The 18,856-nt window shown below is 41.6% G+C and overlaps 2 protein-coding genes and 1 long non-coding RNA gene across 25 annotated transcripts in view; 1 reads left to right on the top strand and 2 right to left on the bottom strand.

Moving 5' to 3' along the window:
• Positions 1-1,656: 1,656 nt before the first annotated feature.
• Positions 1,657-4,558, bottom strand: LOC310754771 (beta-1,4-galactosyltransferase galt-1-like). Of its 8 annotated transcripts, none has more exons than XM_083597042.1 (3): positions 4,408-4,524; positions 3,275-3,442; positions 1,657-3,040 (listed from the first exon to the last, which is right to left on the bottom strand). In XM_083597042.1, the coding sequence occupies exons 2-3, from the start codon at positions 3,405-3,407 to the stop codon at positions 2,091-2,093; spliced, it is 1,083 nt and encodes a 360-aa protein (XP_083453168.1). In that variant the 5' UTR covers positions 3,408-3,442; positions 4,408-4,524; the 3' UTR covers positions 1,657-2,090. The 8 variants fall into 8 exon arrangements, with proteins under 8 accessions (XP_083453168.1, XP_083453169.1, XP_083453166.1 ...); XM_083597043.1 differs by lacking the exon at positions 4,408-4,524 and adding an exon at positions 4,042-4,389; XM_083597040.1 differs by having other exon boundaries at positions 1,657-3,442; positions 4,491-4,558.
• Positions 4,559-4,598: 40 nt separating this feature from the next.
• The window catches only part of LOC310754793, a 34,900-nt gene continuing 20,642 nt past the window's right edge, over positions 4,599-18,856 (top strand). For 2 of the 3 annotated variants that reach the window (XR_014544015.1, XR_014544016.1), the window contains exon 1: positions 4,599-4,746. This is a non-coding gene — a long non-coding RNA (uncharacterized lncRNA). Of the gene's footprint in view, positions 4,747-7,295; positions 7,843-18,856 lie in introns of all 3 variants that reach the window. The other variant, XR_014544017.1, reaches the window with a different exon arrangement.
• The window catches only part of RALGPS1 (Ral GEF with PH domain and SH3 binding motif 1), a 218,704-nt gene continuing 208,049 nt past the window's right edge, over positions 8,202-18,856 (bottom strand). For all 14 annotated transcript variants that reach the window (XR_014543993.1, XM_083596993.1, XM_083596984.1 and 11 more), the window contains 5 exons: positions 18,736-18,841; positions 16,719-16,811; positions 15,951-16,056; positions 14,157-14,248; positions 8,202-12,510 (listed from right to left, as the gene is read on the bottom strand). Coding sequence is in view for 13 of the 14 variants with exons in the window: in XM_083596993.1 (XP_083453119.1) it covers positions 12,481-12,510; positions 14,157-14,248; positions 15,951-16,056; positions 16,719-16,811; positions 18,736-18,841 (427 nt within the window). In the remaining variant the exon portion in view is untranslated. The remainder of the gene's footprint in view (positions 12,511-14,156; positions 14,249-15,950; positions 16,057-16,718; positions 16,812-18,735; positions 18,842-18,856) is intronic.

The following is an 18,856-nucleotide window of genomic DNA, read 5'->3' as shown; positions in this document are numbered from 1 at the left end:
AAAAGAGATGTTCACACACTCTCAATATACGTGTATCACCTTGCCACTCTAGATCCACTCCACTTTGCAATGCAAATGCAGAAATACATGGAAGCAATACAGCAAGCAAGCGGCAACAGTTGTGATTGACCAATCTCTCCTTTCTGTAGAGGCACTAGGAATGCCTGGAAAAGAAGAGTCCTGCCGGATCAAACCAATGGCCCATCTGGTCCAGCATTCTGTTCTCATAGCGGCCAGAGCTTTTTTTCTTAAAAAAAAAAATGTTTAGGGGTACCCTCATTTCCCTACTCATTTTGAAATACTGCCCCTCAATGAGGCCAAACTTAGATTCACAAAATGTTTAGGGGTATGCACACCTCTGTATTCCCCCAGAAAAAAAGCACCGATAGTGGCCATCCAGATGCCAAAATGGGAAGCCTGAAAGTACGACTGCCCTGCATGTCTACAGTGAATGTTCTGTGTGGGTTAGTTCACACAGAAGTACCTTATTTGCTCTTTTAAAACAAACAGACATAACCTGAGAAATAATCTAAGGCCAGATCCAGGTGCTCTTGGAAGCAGCAGATTTTGTAGCTCCCTTTCTATCAGGGTTCAGGCCTGGTTTTGGCACAGAAACTGCTTTGGTCGCCTTGCATGATGACCTTTGTCAGGAGATAGAGGAAATATGTCCTTAGGTGGCAACATGAGAACTAGTCTTTTCTGCAGTGACTCCCTAGGGAGGTTCGCTTGGAGCCTTTGGATGATTAATATTCTACAGCCTTTTAAATGTTTGTGGGAGGGTAAGGCTTTGGAAAACACCTGCCTGAAACCCTGTAGATCTGCTGCCAGTCAATATAGAGAAACTCAAGTTAGATTTGGTCTAACTAAAGACTTGTCCACACTTCCGCTAGTGCTGCGCTTAGAAAGCATGGGTCAGAGCAGTTTTCCACTTGAACCATGCTTTCTAGGTGCAGGTTGGGGCAGTTTTCCCTCTGACAAGATCCTTTCCAATGGAAAATCCACTCTTTAGTGATAGATTGGAACAAATGACAATCAGGGAAAACCTGAATTGCTGTTTGCTCTGATTGAGCACTAAATAGCAGTTGCCATGGGAGAAAGCAGCAGGACAATAGGAAGTGTCAATAAGTTGTGTTACACAGTATAATGCAGCTTCCTGTTTCTAGTTCTTAGGAAGGTACTGTACAAGCTTCCTGAATGTTCTCAGCCAATAGCGTATTTGGCTTGATTGGTTTGAAAAAGATGCAATCTGGAGATCTGTGCTCATAATTTTAAATTTCCAGTATAGGGGAAAGGGGATGAGGCACTGTGGCTCCCACGTGCCATATACTCTGCTACTGAGCTAAGGCCACTCCCCAACTGCTTCACACTTCTTTAGAGATATTTGCACCAGCTCCTTTCCTGAAATCTCTCTCAGCAGGGACACACAGAATTGATTACCATATTTGCTAGGGTGAGCGGCTAGGAAGGAAAGGGTTCCTGCATTTTTAAGAGTTATGCAGAATGGAGATGTGGGGTTGTAAAGGCTAACAAGAGGAAAGGGCTTTTGGTCCCACACCCTGCAAGTTCTTTTTCCACTCAGAGAGACTCCTAGAGTTTCTGCCACAGCTTGTATTATTAGTTCCAGCCACAGTTTGCAGGAAAAAGAAGAAAATCCGAAACCATCAGATAAATTCTTTATTCAGGACCAAATAAACTGCACAAAATGATAAGCAAGTTTTTCAAAACTATTCATTGGACAGGATGTTAAGCAACAGTGAAACAGTGAAAAGGGAGATGAATAGAGAAACAGTCGGTGAATTACAGTTCCTAGGATTTTTTGAAGAAAGCCATGACAGTTCTAAGAGTATGACCTTAGGGCAATCTATAGTGTAGATTTAAGTCCAGGTAACAGTGAATAGAAACTGATGTCCGGGGGAAATGTTTTTTTTAAAAAATCCTTACAACTTTACTGAGCATACAGTAGGTGGTTGTACATTTCTAATTGTAGAATTAAGTTCTACAAATTTAGCATATGGATTGTACCAGCACTTTGTTAGTAAGTAATTTTGTATGTGTAAAAATACAACTGTTTATAAAAGCTACAATGCCTCCTAGAATTTATTCCATCTAAACTTGGAACTCTTTCTAGGGAATTGTTTTTCAAGTATGTTGTTAACATTATTAATCAAAGAAACATTGTATCTCCAGATCGTTGTGTCCCTAATGAGGTATTTTCCAGGGACCTCTTTTTCAACATACTGTCTGCAGTGATAAAGAATTGCAATCTCTTTGGGAACTACCAGCGTCTTACTATAACCTTTGAGAATGGTGTGGACTGAAGTCTGAACCACTGCTCTTGGATTAACGATCATCTTTCTCTGATTACTAAACTTCAGTTTAATGGGCTCTCTGTAAATATGCTGCAGTATATTAGTTCCTGGGACCATTTTCCAGGATGAAATGTTGAGTGTGTCTGTAGAGGAAAAGATATGCTGAGGAAATAAATGGTTCTCAAACAAGAAGATGCCTGTCTCTGGATTTCGATCCTCAAGATCGCTTATCATTGTTTTCCAACTCAGATGATTAATGGGTAGGATAATTTCATCAATGTCATTAAGAACCACATATTTGCTCCTGTACATATTGCGGTAGATGCAATCATTTAGGACTGTAGCTTTCCCATAGTCCCAGTCTTTGGAAGAATACCAGAAAGAAGAGAAATTAACATATGAAAAAATTGGCCATGGAATAATATCAATGGTACCTTCTGCAACATAAAATTCCAATACTTTCTCTATGAGTTGGCTGCAGTTGTACATGTAGACCAGCACTTTCTGTGCACCAAGAATTTTATACATTTCCATGCTTTGTATGAACTGCAAGACATTGCTGTAGTTTCCAAACATGACAGGGAGACAAAGGGTGAATTCAGCAGAAAATGAATCCTCGGGCACACGGTTCTTAATTTCAAACCTTGGTAGCTTGTCGATTTTCCCTCTAGGAGATGAATGAATTGACACGTATTTTGGAGAGCACTTTCTGGGTTCCAAGCACACGATATCTGCTGGACCAAAAGGGAAATCAGCTCTATCCAAGTGAATGTCTATGGCTGCTCTTATTATGGAGACATGGCCATCATGACTACAGCAAAACCAACAATAAAGGTCCTGTATTTTCTTGTAGCGCACTACTGCGATCACACGAGTTAGGTTTTCTTCTCTGTCATCGTGATACGGTGAAATGATAAATGTTTTATTATATTTTAAAGCTGTTATTGTATCATTGGCAATCTCACCTTTGCAGAGATCCGTTGACTGTATTGTTTGTGGCAGCAAAGGGGTTTGCATCATCCACAAGTATGCTTCAAAGGACAGTACAATTAGAAAAGAAACTACCACCATAAAATTGTTTCTTCTACAGAAATACATCTTTAACTCCTGGCCTTGCAACAAAGTGCCTGTAACTGAAATGGAAAAGCAGGGAGAGAATGTTATTATCAACTTACTCAAAACCAAGAAACCAATTTTAAGGATAGACTTAGAAAGATGCTTAACAAGGCCTTAAAATATTGAATAATTGTGACACTGGAATACATGCCAACTCATAATGATGATATTATGTGTGATCAGCTCTCCCATATATGAAATATCTTCTCAGTGTGTGCTTGAAAGGAATTCACACTCCCTAACCATAAATTAGTCCAGTTTAGTTCCTCACACTCCTACTAAGGGGGACTTTGCTTTGTCCTCCTGGAGAGGATGGGAGTGGGGAGTGATTTAAATAAGCTTCCCTTCTGCTATAAATGACCCCCCCTTTACTTTCTGTATCTCCTCCCCCCTCCCCAACACCAATAAATGTGGGATAATTCTTCTATACTGTACAGTATTGACAAAAAGACAATATAATCCCTGCCCAAAAAACACAAGTTACTCCACCTTTATAGATGAGCTCTCTGACCCATGTTAAAAAGCTATCCCTTACCCCAAAGATAAAGTTATTAGCTAGCCCCATACTTATTTATGTGGGTTTCTCTCATTCGCCCTCCTAGTCTGTGAGAAATACCTCTCAACTCTTGCAAATTCGGGATTTTCTGTCTCTCTCCCCCCACCCCCAATTCATAAAGGGTTCCTATCCGTTTTCCTTTCAAAATGGCGTTTGGTCATTCCTGCTACTATTAATAAAGTCACCACACGCTCCCCAAACTGGTAAGGGGATGGCACCCCCCCCACTCCATTAATATGCGCGCTTCCCTTCCTTGTTCATGGATCCAGGACCCCCCCCCCCAATATACAAAGTGTGTTTGTGGTGGTGGTGGGGGCCTGTTTCCCCAGCTATAGAAGGTTGTTGTGATCTGCTCTCCTCTCCCCCCATAACGAGGGAGCGTATTTTTCACCAACTTGGGTCGGGGCGCGCGGCGGTTAGAATTACCTCTTATACAAGGATTTGCCACGAAGGGGGAAGAAAGTGCGGTTTAAAAGAAACTTAAGACCTGCTCCTTCCTGCCCTCCTACCTCCCAGCACTTTAAGGCCTCTGAGGACAGAAAGAAAAGGAAGAGGGGGAAAAAGGCGGGAAGCGTCCTTTTAACTGCAGCCTGAGGGGATTTTTTTTTAAAGGCTGCAGTTAAAGGGACGCTTCCCGCCTTTTTCCCCCTCTTCAAGTCATCTTTCCCCTGAAATGGCTCCTGGGCGAGTGCGATGGAAAGAAAACGGACATACCCGTCTAGGGAGCAAAAACAACAACAACACAAATGAACAATCTTCTTCAAGGTAACAGTTTAAAATAGATCAAGAAGTTAACTGTTTTTAGACTGTGAATATGGCCTCCCCCACATGGAGTGGGGAACCCTGCCATCAAGATAGCAGTTTAAATAGATTAACACGTGTAACGACGACGACAGTGGATAAATGGATCAAGAAGATAACATTATTATTTATCTCATTTCGCTCACGTGGTTTAAATCTGGGGGCCCTTTTCTGTTCTGCCCTCAAAATGTAGCCTCTCACTTCCCCTCCATCTGCCCCTGTCCAACCACTGTATTTTTTTAGAGATCATTAATGCCGTATTGATTTTTTCAGCCATATAATATGCCTTTTGTGTTAACTGCAATGTTTAGCTTATTTTTCGTTGTTGTTTTGTTAATAGTGCACCCAGCACTATAGAGCACAGTAGGAGTAGGCCTCAGGCGTAAACAGGCCAGTTCCCAGTCTTCAATCGTTCAGTGTTCCCACCCTAAGTCTACTTTAATAATTTGACTGAAAGGATTAATGCATTCACCTTGATAAGCCTGTTTGGACTTCCCCCTCTCAGAACACTCAGAGTCACTTAACCAAAACACTAGTTTTATTTATTGTAACCCATAAGAAGATCCATGCTGTATGAGGCCAAAGGTTAATCTAATCCATCCTGTTTTTGTAGTGGCCACTTAAGATGCCTCTGGTAATTCGCACTTGTGATTCCCAGTAACACATTCAGAAGGCATGGTGCCTCTGAAAGTGAAGGGAGAATGCAAAGTATAATTTAGCTACAGAAATAAAAGCAAAATGATGCCCAATACTTGCCTATAATTGGCACAGTGAGAAAACAGTGTTTACTAGGTTACACAAAAACTACACATGAACAGAAGGAGCTACCTTATGCTGAGTAAGACCTTTTTTAGAGCAACATTTTTTGTGTCTTTTGTATTGGTGGAACCCAGAGTTGTCCAGTCATGTTGAATGGTGGGAAATTCAGGATGGAGACAGCATACAATTAAACTATGGAATGTATTAACACAAAGATGTGCTGATACTCACCAACTTAAGACTGCTTAAAAAAGTATAAAGCAAAAGGGGAATGCCTGTTTATCTTTCAATATAATTTGTTCTAGTCAGGTCAAGTCAGGAGTGTATTTAGGGGTTGGCCCCTAAGGTTGCAGGCCAAAAACTGGCTCCATTGCAGCAGCCCTGCAAGACCCCCTCCAGTTGGCCAGTGGTGCTTTTAGTTCCTTGCTGTGATAGGAATTTTATGGTCTTAGATATATGGCAACGTTCATAACCACACGTACATAGATCAGCACAGGAAAGCCAACCTGGAACCATTTTGATTCCTAAACTGAGTAAATGTTTCTCTGCATGGTCAAAATGGAAAAGCCTCCCCATTGTCTCTTCCTTCACAAATCCTGTCTTAATCTGTGTTTGAATAAAGGTGTGAGCCTTATCATTACAAAAGACTGCCCAGGCTCCCCAAGAAATCCAATCAAGTAACCTGCCAGACAGGAAATAAAAAAAGCGACAGGAGAAAACAACATGCAAATGTTCTGTTTTAGACCGCCTTATCTGAGGGGTGGTGATACTCACCAACTTAAGACTGCTTAAAAAAGTATAAAGCAAAAGGGGAATGCCTGTTTATCTTTCAATATAATTTGTTCTAGTCAGGTCAAGTCAGGAGTGTATTTAGGGGTTGGCTCCTAAGGTCGCAGGCCAAAAACTGGCTCCATTGCAGCAGCCCTGCAAGACCCCCTCCAGTTGGCCAGTGGTGCTTTTAGTTCCTTGCCAAGGGTGAAACCACCATCCCAATCTGCCTTCATACAGTGGAGAGACCTGCATTGTCCCAGACTCGTACAAGCCTCGGTGAAACCACCTCAGCTCTCGAGGTGAGAGCTGGAAAAGTTTCATCCGGTGTCTTGTGGGCAGAGGCCAATGCAGAATGTTTTTTCAACATTTTTCAACATGCAGTATACCACCAAAGCACAATGTTTGGCTGGCGACACATGGCAGTGTTGAACAGCTGATATCCTAACCTCTGGGAACAGAGATACATTGCGTCTGGATACTAGTCTCTCTCAGGGGACCAACAGTAGGAGAAGGATATTGCACTTACACCCTGCTCCCATAGTCACATGGGAGGGCACCTCAGCAGGCCTTTGGTCTGTTCTTAGTTTTCCCCGAGAAAACATTTTATGTACATAAAACTGTAACCAACCAGATGCCTCTAGGAAGCCTGCATGCAGGACATTAAAGAGCTCTCTCCTAACATTTATCCCCTACACCTGAAATTCGGTGGCATATAACTGTCAAAGTTCTATTTGCAGTATCATTGAGTATAGTGCTATTCAAGAGCTGTGTGAAAATTTTGACAGCTTCACTTGACACCAAGGACCACTTCTAATGTTGTTTTTGCCTATTCAGGTTTTTTTTTGGGGGGGGGGGAGCATGTAGTTGAGAATTAACTATAAAATGCCAGCAAATTTGTGTGAACAGCTTGATGAAAGTCTTTTGCCTGATTGTTTAACCCCAACATTTCCTAGTTTTCTTTATACATATTTTGTTCTTGTCAGGCTTTATGGAATTGTCTTTTATTCTTCAGAACCTCAACAGAAACAAATTCAACTTCCTGAACCCTGGAGGCTTCTGCCAATACCCATTGCAGTTTCAAATATAAATTTCACTGATATCACAAAGGATAGAAGCCTTTTATTTTTAAAAAACAAGAGAAGTTGAAATCCTCAAGAACACTAATTCTGCAAAGTTTTTAGGTTTTGGAAACTCTTGGGCAAGTGGACCAACTGTCTCTGAATTGGGCCGTCTCTTCTTTAACCCTGCCACTGCTGCCCATTTGCTTCCCCACTTTCAGCCCAATCCACTCAGCAACTAGGAGGGGGAGTGCAAAGCAAGTTGGGCGTGCTGCTCTATATCCTCACTTAATGTAGTTAGTTGTCCATTCACCGAGGGCAGCAACTTCAAGGGGCAAAAGCAGCAGGGCCAGAAAGTTCTTGATCAGTAAACATCCTCTTCAGGAATATGGGCCTCGGCAGGAGCCTGACAATGCTAACTTGGCTCCCCAGACTTTTTTATCTGCACCTGGTAAACAACAACCTATTGCATGTGAGTAGCTGCAAGTGGAAATCACGCCTTTGTGTTACTCCTTTGGGGGGTGATGAGGATGAGGGTACTGCTGCTGGATGACTGCTTGTGGATGTGAGAGATTGGATGAGCTGGGCAAGAGGTGTATGTGTGTTAGTTAACCTGGCTCCCAAGCAAAAGGTGGAATGCTGGGGAGCTGCATGTTAAGTGACAGCATGGGTGCTGTTGACGAATGCACAACCAGTGTAATCGTGATCTGCTATTTTATATTAATTGCATTTTTCTTTTGTATTAATATGTTCATAGCTTTGGGGGCCTTTGGGTCAAAAAGCAGTTATAAACCATATGTGTAAAATATGTGCCAAAGAAAGAAAACTACATTTTATTTTTACATTAAAGTTTTTAATTAGTGAAACAATTATCATCAATGTAACAAGCTGAAAAATACAGCAACCTGATAGAAGACTGAGGTAACAAAATACTGTGCCAAAAACCTAAAAGACTCCCACACAAGAGTTAAAAGTTCAGTGGTTATTATGAGAGACAATTCACAAGATTTTTTAGAAAGAGGCCTTACACAAATGGCATGCAGTGGGCTGCTGGAATACAGCTAAAAGTAAAAATAAAATAAAATAAAATAGTGCAACAGTTCTCACAAGAAACAAATTGAAATATAGAAATTGGTTTACATCACAATGTGACAAATGGGTCAAAAATTGAATACTATTGTCTATACCTTGACTGAGTGCTAATTGGAAAAACATGCATTTTGGCACTAAGTTTACTTTTAAATTACATACACGCTAATAAATTAATAATAAATAATATTGCTCAATACAGCTAAACAAATCATTAACAGTCATCCTGAAAATAATTTGATAGGGACCCTTTTGCAGAATAGCTGAACAAAAAGACTAGCTTTGTACAATTATCACTGTTCACTAGGACCTGATCCAATAGTCTGTTCTGGGCATAGGAATACTGATGTGCAGTATGAGGTTATCTCACCTGCACCAGCACCACTATTCATTTCAAAGGACAAAGCCAATTTGCCTTTGCACACGTGGATCTGTTGCCACCATTGAAATTATTTGAACTGTTTTCAAGCACAAGAGCTGAGTGTGAGTTTGTGTGTATTTTTACACACACATACACACACATGCCAGGGCACAGTTTTTGTGATATGCTTTGAGGGAGGTGGTATTTTAAATAGTACCAATATGCATCACTTGAATTCACAGTAAAAGGTGCACACACAAAAAAATCAGTAGCTAAGTAGAGCTTCATGCTTTTATAGGACGAGAACCATTTAAATGTGGATTATGCTAATAACAATTTCCATATACTGTACTAACACTCGTTTATTTCATCTTCTCAAAACACTGCAGCAAAGATGCTTATATTGCTGAATACTGCATCATATCACCATTATCACACAACTCATTATTGTACAACTTTCCATGTCCATATACAACAAATCAAAATCATGGCCAGCCATTTGCATCACTGGTTCTTGCTTTCTTTTCTTAAAAACAAAAACAAAACAAAACATTCCAAATGCAGATTTGCAGAGGGACTTTCAAGTAGCTTAATTCCAAGAGATTTCCCCCCTCTACAGATGCATGCAAGTTTCATTCATTACAAAAGGAGATTTCCCCTCTCATGGGTGTCACCATGACAAGTGTTATTTTCATTAATGCAATGTCATTATCAAGGACTGTGCTGATTTCTGATCCAAATTCCTTTGGATTGAGGTGCTTGATGTAAAAGGGTGGAGGCTGATGAGTTTTGGGAGGCATTTTTCTTGTGATGTGGGGATTCTTCACAAGCCAAAATATTTTCCCTTGTTTATCCAGTAAGTAAAATATAAAGCAAAATACAGATCTGCTTTCTGTAAGTGTTTGTTCTGAAAGAGTTTTGCAGCCAAATACCACACATTCTTACTTAGAAGGCCACTGGATTCAATGGGACTTATTTCCTCATAATTTACCTTATTTTCCAGCCTTCATGTTTGACAGCTGTTTCTGTCCACTCAGAGACATCTAATAAACTCCCTTTGCCTTCAATAGTGTATGGTTTTTGGATGTAGCCACTGTAATTTCAGTTTGTGGTTCACACTGACTTATGAACAAGCCAGTAAGTGTAAGCATTTATTATTTAGGTTTAAATGTTGCTCTTCTGACTAACTGTGAGCACCTGGATTACTGATGAATCATTATATAACTAGGTCTTGGAACTTATTCTGAGCAGTTCAAATTTATTTTGCTTCAAATATGTTTTGACGAAAGAGCTACAGTTTGTATTCTAACCAATGCATATTTTAACCCCTAAGGGACTGAGGTAAAATTTACCATACAGATTGTTCTTCTCCATCCGATTATTTGATTGGTAGGCAACCCAAACACCACTGTTTTTCCTTAAGCCATTCGTTGACAATGGAGTGACTAAATTATGCATGTCATAATTCCCTTTCTATAGCATTTGGTCTTTGGCAGCATGAGAAGGCCTAGTCCTTTTAACCATTTATTAGTTTCCCTGCATCAGGTGGGTGCTCCTTGCATTTTTGGCATCCTTGGAAGTTACAAAGGATAAAATTCAGGCTGGGCTGTCAACGGAAAGATCCTTTGATTTATTACAACTGTAGAAGTGATGATAATGTTATCCATGGTTTTGTAATGAGTTTCTGGCTTAAATACGGACATTTAAAACTTGAGTACACGCCTGGATGAGGCTAATTATTTAGTATAAAAGGATGGTGTTGGCTTTTCAGCATTAAGTAGGAGGTTTGGAGATCAGACTTTTAATAACCATCATTCAGCTGGCAAGATGTGTCTCTTTCTGCATCCTGCAGGTAGGTGGGATATTATCAGCACATATACGCAGAGAAGTTACAAAATCATACACCTTTGCTTTTGATGGCAAATCCAGAGAAATGTTCTTCTTGAAAAAACAATCCAAACATGTAAACTCCATCTCTCTGTACAAGAGAACCCTTCAAAATTGTATCCCAACACATTATGAGATGGTGATGTCTGAAAAGAGAATTCCATTCACTGGCCGATGATAAGAGTTTGTTGATAGACCTATGGATATCCTATTACAGCTACCTCACTCTCATGAATTTAGCTTTTGGATTGGCAAGAAAGCCAGCTGTGCAGCTCCCAACTGTAAAAAGGGTGTTTGGGGATACATCTTGCTGTAAAATTGCCTATTGCCCCTTTTGGGTAGCTTACTAGATTCAGTAACTAGGTTCTCTTTGACAGCCAGTTTCATACTGGATTTCAGTCTTAGATCTATGACACAAGCATACAACATAACATTTAAAAACAAAACAGTCAACAGACACTGAACATTAAAGGAAATTATTTAAAATAAAAATATTCAAAGATTAACAATATCCAATTAGATCAATAGACAGCATGCCCTTGCCAGAGCTTTCTTCAGATGCAGAGTTCTGTTAATCTGAAATGGCTTCCCAAGTTTATTAAAAGCTGTACCACTCAGTTGTAGTCTTGCAGATGTTCAGTGGCTGAGTGCTTACTGACTGCTATTCATATGTTAGGAAATGAGGGAAAGGGAGATAATCAATGTATTCTTTCCTTGCTGAATACAGCCTTAACACTGATTTTCTGTGAAAGAAAGGTATGTGAAGTATCAAAAAAGGTGGGCTCAGGAAGGATATACTGGCAACCGCCCCCCACCCCCAGAGAAAGGGAGAGGGTGTAACCCCTCGTCCCAAGGCAGGAATGCTCTTGCAACTTAACTGATCGAGCAGATGCCCTTTGCCCCAGAAGACCCGGGGGCAGGTGACACACAGCTAGACATTTTTGATGAATAGCACCCACAGTAAAAAGAAAAACAAATAATTTAAGGCAAATATTTCTTTTTGGAGTGAAAGAACCCAGGAGGAGCGTTAACACCAACTGATTTTTCAGCAGCAAGAGACCCTTCATTTGCCTGGGCACCTGTAGTTAATTAAAACAAAGCAGCACAACCAATTACAAGAAACAAACACTAAATTGAAGGTGGTTTATCTTGTGCCAAAATACACATTTCTCAAATAGCTCAGGTATGAACATTGGTTTGTCCCTATGTTTGATACAAAATCTGAGGCAGCCACATTGCCAAGCAACTCAGTGCACTTAAGGTTATAAAAACGTTGTTCCACAATGTCCTATTCTAATTGACACTTTGCAGCAAAGTTAACACTGTCATCATTTTGTGCATTAGAAATAATTGAAAACCCAACATGGGCTAAATGTTCTTCAGTCACATAAAGCAGCTCAACAATAAAAAGAGCAGTTAAAAAAAAAATCCGCAGAAGATGTGATGCACAGTTTGTGGCAGAACAGAAATCCACGGTAGTCTGTGACCACAAAGCTAAAGTCAAGGATCCTGCACTAAGCAGGTTGTATCTTCAATCAGTCTAAATCACCTCTCTCATCAGTGCATTGAGTTAGATCCTGTCCTAAGGACAACATTCACTTTCTGCTTTTAGAAGCTGTGTCATAATTACTTTCAAGTTATATAAGAAAAGTGCTGAAGTCACTGTTACAGACAGCTGGCTCACTCTAGAGTCCCCTTCCTCCATTTTCCTGTGGGAATGATTTTCCCATCCTGCAGTTTGGCACTTGAAGTCACATCACATACTGGAGCACGTTATTCAAATGACATAAGGTTTGCAGGTACCTGGCAGAGAAAAGTAAACTGGTCAGTACAATGAATGGTCAGCCTATCATGGATAGAAGACGTCAGCATCCCAAGGCAGTGGAAGTGCTCATGCAAAAAGAAAAAAAGGAAGTTATAAATTGGTTCTACATCTATAAAAGCTATTTATTTATTTAAACATAAGAAAACCAGAGGAAGTTGCGTACACCAGCAATAGTTTCATCAACCAGGAATGTATGATTAACAGCTTGATGCATGGTCTGAGTGATTTGCTGCATGTTCTGAAATCATTAACCAGAGTGGCTGAGTTTGCTTTCTCCCCTCCTCACCCCAATCCCTTTTCTGTGGTGTAAACTGTAAGCCTGAGCGTGGGGACTTCTTTATTTTTGATATCTGAAAATGGTTCTGGACAGTGATATTTTTCTAGAAAAAGAGGTGCCAGAACTCACCATGAATGCCTCCCTTGTTCTCTTATAATGGCAATGGCGCTCACCTGAGAGGTGCCAGAACTGAGTTCTGGTGAGTTCTGGTTGAAAAAAAGCCCTGGCTCAGGAAGTCTTTTTGGCTGAAGAGCAGGGTAAAAATCTCAGACCAAGAGTAAGAGTACTTTAACAGAGAAACCATGCACTGCACACTGAATTAAATTTCCATATCATAAATTAAAATGTTTGCAATATAGCTAGTATTGCATAGTTAGCAAGTAGCTGGGCCGGGCTCAGGTCCTCTCAGTGCTCCTTATGTGTAAGGGGCTTTGGTGCAGCAACATCTCCTTCCCCTTGCCCCCTGCTCTAAAATGACATTCAGCTGCCAGAGTCAAGGAAGCAAAAGTGTGGTATGCACGTGACACATTATTAGGCGGAACACCCTGGGGAGCACCAGGCAGAGTGCCTCTTGCCGGGAAGGGGGTGTAATAAAGCATTTTTTAAAAGGGAGGGGCTAGGCGCATAGAGACAGGTGGGATCAAAGCATGGTGTGGCAAATTAACATCCCTCCACCACAAGACATAAGAAACTGCACAAAGACATGGGACAGTGATTATGTGTTGCCTTACCCACCAGCCATCACTTGCTACCTGCTCTGCTCAGGGCAGATTCAAAAGTCTATAAAGCGACTTTTTTAGTATGCAGTCTTGCAGAAAAGAGCAGCTTCCCCCACAACCCTCGTGGATGAATACAAATAGCCAAGACCACTGTCAAGCCAGCTGCTTCTTCCTCTTCCCCTGGAAAAGGCAGTCTGGAGGTAGCAGGCCCAAAGGTGCTGTAGCTGAGCTTGGTGATAAGATGTTGACATTGTTGCTGAGGGGTGCCAAAAAAAGGCCTTATGACCTGTGTGTTGAACTACACTACTTTAAATATATAAATAATAGTTGTCTCCAACTATGTTCTACTCAGAGTATACCCACTGAAATTAATGAATCTAAGTTAGCCTTGCCCATTGATTTTAATGGACACACTTGAAATAAAACTAATATCGGTTACAATCCATACAATAATATTTTACAACCATTCGCAAACAATGCAATTTTGGAGAAACTTTGAGAGCTCAGATGCAGGTGGTGTAAGCACTCCTAATTTGCCTAGGGCTTTTGTTGTGGTTATAACCCCATTCAAAAAGTTTCCACATGGCTACTATTTTAGCTTCAAACAGAAACAGAAGAAAAACCTTACCTGAGGCCTGTTGCTTCTGCATGCGTCATCCAAATGCTTGTGCCACAGTATTGCATGAAACCTTGAACCAGTCTGAAACTTGTAAACATTGCCTACAAGTTAAAAATGTAAGGTAAGAAGGAGCCCTTGAGCTTTGGAAGAAACAGAACAAGATGCTGAAAGGTTTAAAAAAGCCAACACTTTATCTGGTAAGAGAGAAGATCTTGGTAATGACCAGTTTGGGTGACCACTGAAGAACCTTAGTCTGAAATGTCAGAGTACTCAAAAGAGTGAGTACGAATTGATCAGAACACCAACCAGTCTAAAAATCTTAACCAGCCTCGCTGTCTTTGTTTCTACTGAGTAAAGCTGGTAGTTTAAGAATGTATTCAGTATTTACCTTGTTGATTTATAAGAGCTGGGGGATATACTGTTTAGCATGCTGAAGCAGGAGCAGCTTATTGACTCCTGCCTTGCCAGTGTTCATAGCAGGCTAGCTGGACAGGCAATGAAATAGTGGTGGTACTTTACTTGGGCAATTATGAAAGAATCTGAAACTTGTGTTGCGGGTGGAAACCCAGCACCTTTTTGTTGCTGAGGAGTGTTTAATGGAGGGGTGAGGAAACTTTTTCAACATGAGGGCTGTGTTCCCTTTTGGGGAACCTTCTGTGGGGTCACATGTTAGTATGGGCAGGGCAAAAGCATACCCTCCAACATTTCTCTGATAAAAATAGGGACTTCATAGTAATAATTTTAAGATTTATACCCCACCCATCTGGCTGTGTTGCCCCAGCCGCTCTGGGCAGCTTTCAACATATATAAAAACATAAGAAAACATTAAACAAAAACCTTCCCTATACAGGGCTGCCTTCAGATGTTTCAGGGGTCGGATAACTCCAAACCCCTCCAACATTTCTCTTATGAAAATAGGGATTCCTAAGGAAAAGCAGGATGTTCCAGGGTCAAATCAGAAACTGGGATGGCTTCTGTAAATCTGGTACTGTCCCTGGAAAATGGAGACACTTGGAGGGTCTGCAAAAGTGGGCAAAGCAATGGATCTGACTATTATTATGTACAGACATTCCAGCCACACAAAAGCCAGGGCTTCACACCCAAACACCCACCTTTCAATCCTTCATCCCAGCAAACATTATCAGACACATTTAAATGAGGCAAAAGCACTTAAGGAAGCTGTAGAGGAGAAGTAGTGAAGGGTGTGGCTTGGTGAGAGGGGCGTGGCCTGGAAAGGGGAACAGCTTAGATAAGAGAGGGCTGGAAGATTGCATTCCATCCTCAGACCTGATGTTCCCTACACCCGTTTTAACAGATCCTGATCGTTTCCTTTGCATTTTACAGTTTTGAATGTAAATTGAATTATAAACAGCATTTTTTCTGAATGCTCCCATGTGGGTATATACCCGTCAGCCAAGGATAATGCTTTATATTATCTGATGAAGTAGACTCTAGTACAGTACACAAAAGCTTGTGCTACAGGGCTTTTGGTTGTTTTAACAAAAGCATAGTAAATGATGGTGTGCGGTCATTGGATTAAGGGGACTAGGCTAGTCCCCTAACTGTTCCCCTGGCGCCTCCTTCACAAAGCCTGGGAAGTTTCTACCTGGCTTAGGGAGGGAGGCATGATGCTCACGTGTGCAACGTCACATGCATGACATTGACACCCCACACAAGCTAGTGCCTCTGGCCTTAACTGTTCCCCTCTGAAAAATTTCACTGCATGCCACTGATAGGAAAGCTTACTGTTACTTAGCACACTTACTGTTCTGAAGAAAGTCCAAATAAAAATAAAACACCCACCTTTATCTGGGTTATTTAGCTGGAAAATATCAGGGTGTTCAGGGTCATCAGGCAGTGCTACCATCCAGCCCACAATAGAAACCTTTTTCCCCGGAGTAGATTTATACTAAAAGAGAAAAAGTCAAGGAAGAATATCAATGAGCTGAATTGTGAAGTATAGGCGACTCTCCACTTACGCAAAGGTTGCATTCCGGGCCCCTTATGCATAACTGAAATGTGTGTAAGTGGGGAGCACCCTTATGTAAGCGGGGAGTCCTTTTGTGGCTCGTGAGGAGGCCCTCCTCAGAACCCAAAGAGGATGTCCTCTGGGGAGAATCTCCTCCCAAGCCAGAGGCACAGTGGGGCTTTTTTGAGCTGCTTAGTTGACATGCGGGAAAGCTTCCCCATAAGTCAGCTGAGCAGCCTCAACAAAGCCCCGCAGAGGAGACCCTCCCTAGAGCCCAAAGAGGACATCAGCTGAGCAGCCCTGCACCTCAGCTGTTAAGCAGGGAGGCTGAGCAGCCTCTACAAAGACCTGCTGCCTCGCTGTCTGGGGAGGGTCTTCTTGTGAGCCACAAGGACTCTCCAGGGTACTCCCACTTCCAGGTTCCATTTCTAGCTTCCTGGCACCGGGCATGTACGCAATAGCATGCAAGTTGGGAGTTGCCTTTATTCTGCTACCCTGGGCTGCTTTGTGTTTTTGTGAATACTGCAGCCAATTGATTCTCTGAAACAATTGCAGATACGATGTGCACTTGGTCTACAAAATAAGGCAAATTATTTGCTTACATGCTTTCTTTCAGTGCCTCTTAATGACTTTGCTCCAAAGTAGATCAGAGTAGATCCTGAAAGGGTTACCCAATATCTAGTCCAGGAGGAAAGCTGAAAGGAGGAAATTAAAAAAACTTTCAAAAGCATACATAAATTTCCAGAACTAACATGAAAGAAGGTGAGATGCTTCAGACATGCTATCAACTATGAGGCTGCATTTGCGGTGAAGAAAACCCAGCTATTCTGCCTTCACTTTGAAAAACAAGGTTATGTGCTGTCCCCTGCTGGTGGGGATGGATGCATTACAGCTCAGTAATTCAGCTCCAGTCAGCATAATAATAAATGCACTTCAAACCTTTAGGATCAAGTAATGGCATTTTCACAAAAGGCCATGAGGAAATGTAGCGGTATGTGGGGCAAAGCCTAAAGGCCTGAGTCCTCTCCTACAGAATGCGAAAAATAGCAGATATGTACTCTTCATTTTGTACTCTTTCTTGTACATGTCTGCCTTTCTCCTCCCCCCCCCACCCTCTTGAAGGCAGTGAAAATTACTGCCAATAGGAAATAGTTGCCATATAAGAAAGAATCCTTGGCCTAAAACTCTTCCATTCCTCCCAAACCAATGCCATTTCATATATACTCAGTGCCTTTTTCTGGGGGTACATAAGGGTACAGATTACTGGCACCTTTTTTTCTAAAAGAAAAGCTTATGGAGAGAAGGGTTCCAGGGTGTGGAATATAACCTGGTTTTGAAATTTAAACAAAAGTTCTATATGGTGTAGGATGCGTGGTGGCAGATTCTTTTCTTTGGGTGTTTCCAGGAGCGTCTCTTAAAACAGCAGCCAGATCTGGAACCCATATTTAGCCCAACCTGCAACACATTTGATCATATGCCACCAACCCTAGTCTGCCCCAGCCAGCCACCACCTGTCTGTCTTACAACTTGCAACTAGTCCAGGTAGTGTCTTCTGGCTGTCAGCTTCCATCTGAGTCTCATGCTGCTCTTGTAGAAGTCAGCAGGGAGGAGGACAAAACTACTGTAGAGTTACATGGATCTGTCCTTAGTGCTGGTTCCTACTATTGGGCCTCCCTGCTTTCCATCCTGCCTGTCCCAATGGGAATCAGGCACCTCTATTGGCACTATGTGCAACCGTTGTAGGTTTGGTCATGACATACTTGTAAGAAGAACATCAGAACCATAGAAAGGAGAGGGAGATACAGAGGGTTATTATGAAAGAGGGTACTGCAATAGGGTGCTGGTTGTCCCTGTACTGTCCACTAGTTCAAATAGCATGTATAGCCTTGGAGACAGCCATCTTAGGTTGAAAATGTTGTTGGTCAGTGCCAGGCCAGTAAATGGTAAAACAACAAGACAAGCATGCCAACCCATCTTGTGTTAAAGAAAACTGGTGGGATGAAACGGGGGAGGTTATTTTCTCTCAGCTCTGTCAACCAGGATTCGCTGCAGAACAGCATCTAAGTCTTGGGGGTTGAGGAGGCAGAGTTGCAGTGGGGCTACCTTGATTGCATCTCCCTGACCATGTGTCCTCTCCTGCAGTCTGCTTGGTTCAAGTGTGTTTATCCTAGTGAGGCTAGACTGGCCTCCTCCTTGTTGAACCTTCTCCTTGGCAGGTGAAGATTGTTTTATTCAGGCAGGCTTTCAGGAGCTGACTGCTTTTTAGGAAAATGGTAGTGTTTAAGTAATTTGTTCTTAACATTGTTTTAATTCCATTATTGTTTAATTACCTTGAAGGTAATTACTTTTATGTGTTTTTAGCTTTCTGTGGTTTAGTTGTGCTCATTTCAATTTTTGTAAGGTGCCTTAAGTCCGAGTTCTGGGAAATAGGCAGGGAATAAATAAATATTATTAACAACAACATGAGACATAGCCCATGGCTCTTTCTGTTCAGCCAGAGTTAGCTGCCATGCTGTTTTTGACACTCTACTGCTTTCTTTAGCAACCATAAAATATTATTCAAATTGTAATGAGGGGTTTAAAAGCATAAGCAGGGGGGGGGGGAGGAGAACCCCTTACTGTAGGCTTCCTGCCTTCTTTTAGTAATGTCTTTCTTCTTAAAGGCCCTTCCATGGTAACAACCCCCACGGAACTCCCTGATGCGCAGCTGCAGGCACCTGTTGGACTGAAATAACAAATG

Source organism: Podarcis filfolensis (assembly GCF_964270895.1).
Source record: "Podarcis filfolensis genome assembly, chromosome: Z".
NCBI classification, from domain to species: domain Eukaryota; kingdom Metazoa; phylum Chordata; class Lepidosauria; order Squamata; family Lacertidae; genus Podarcis; species Podarcis filfolensis.
The sequence above is the reverse complement of the archived record's forward strand: the minus strand, read 5'-3'. Positions and strand labels throughout refer to the sequence as shown.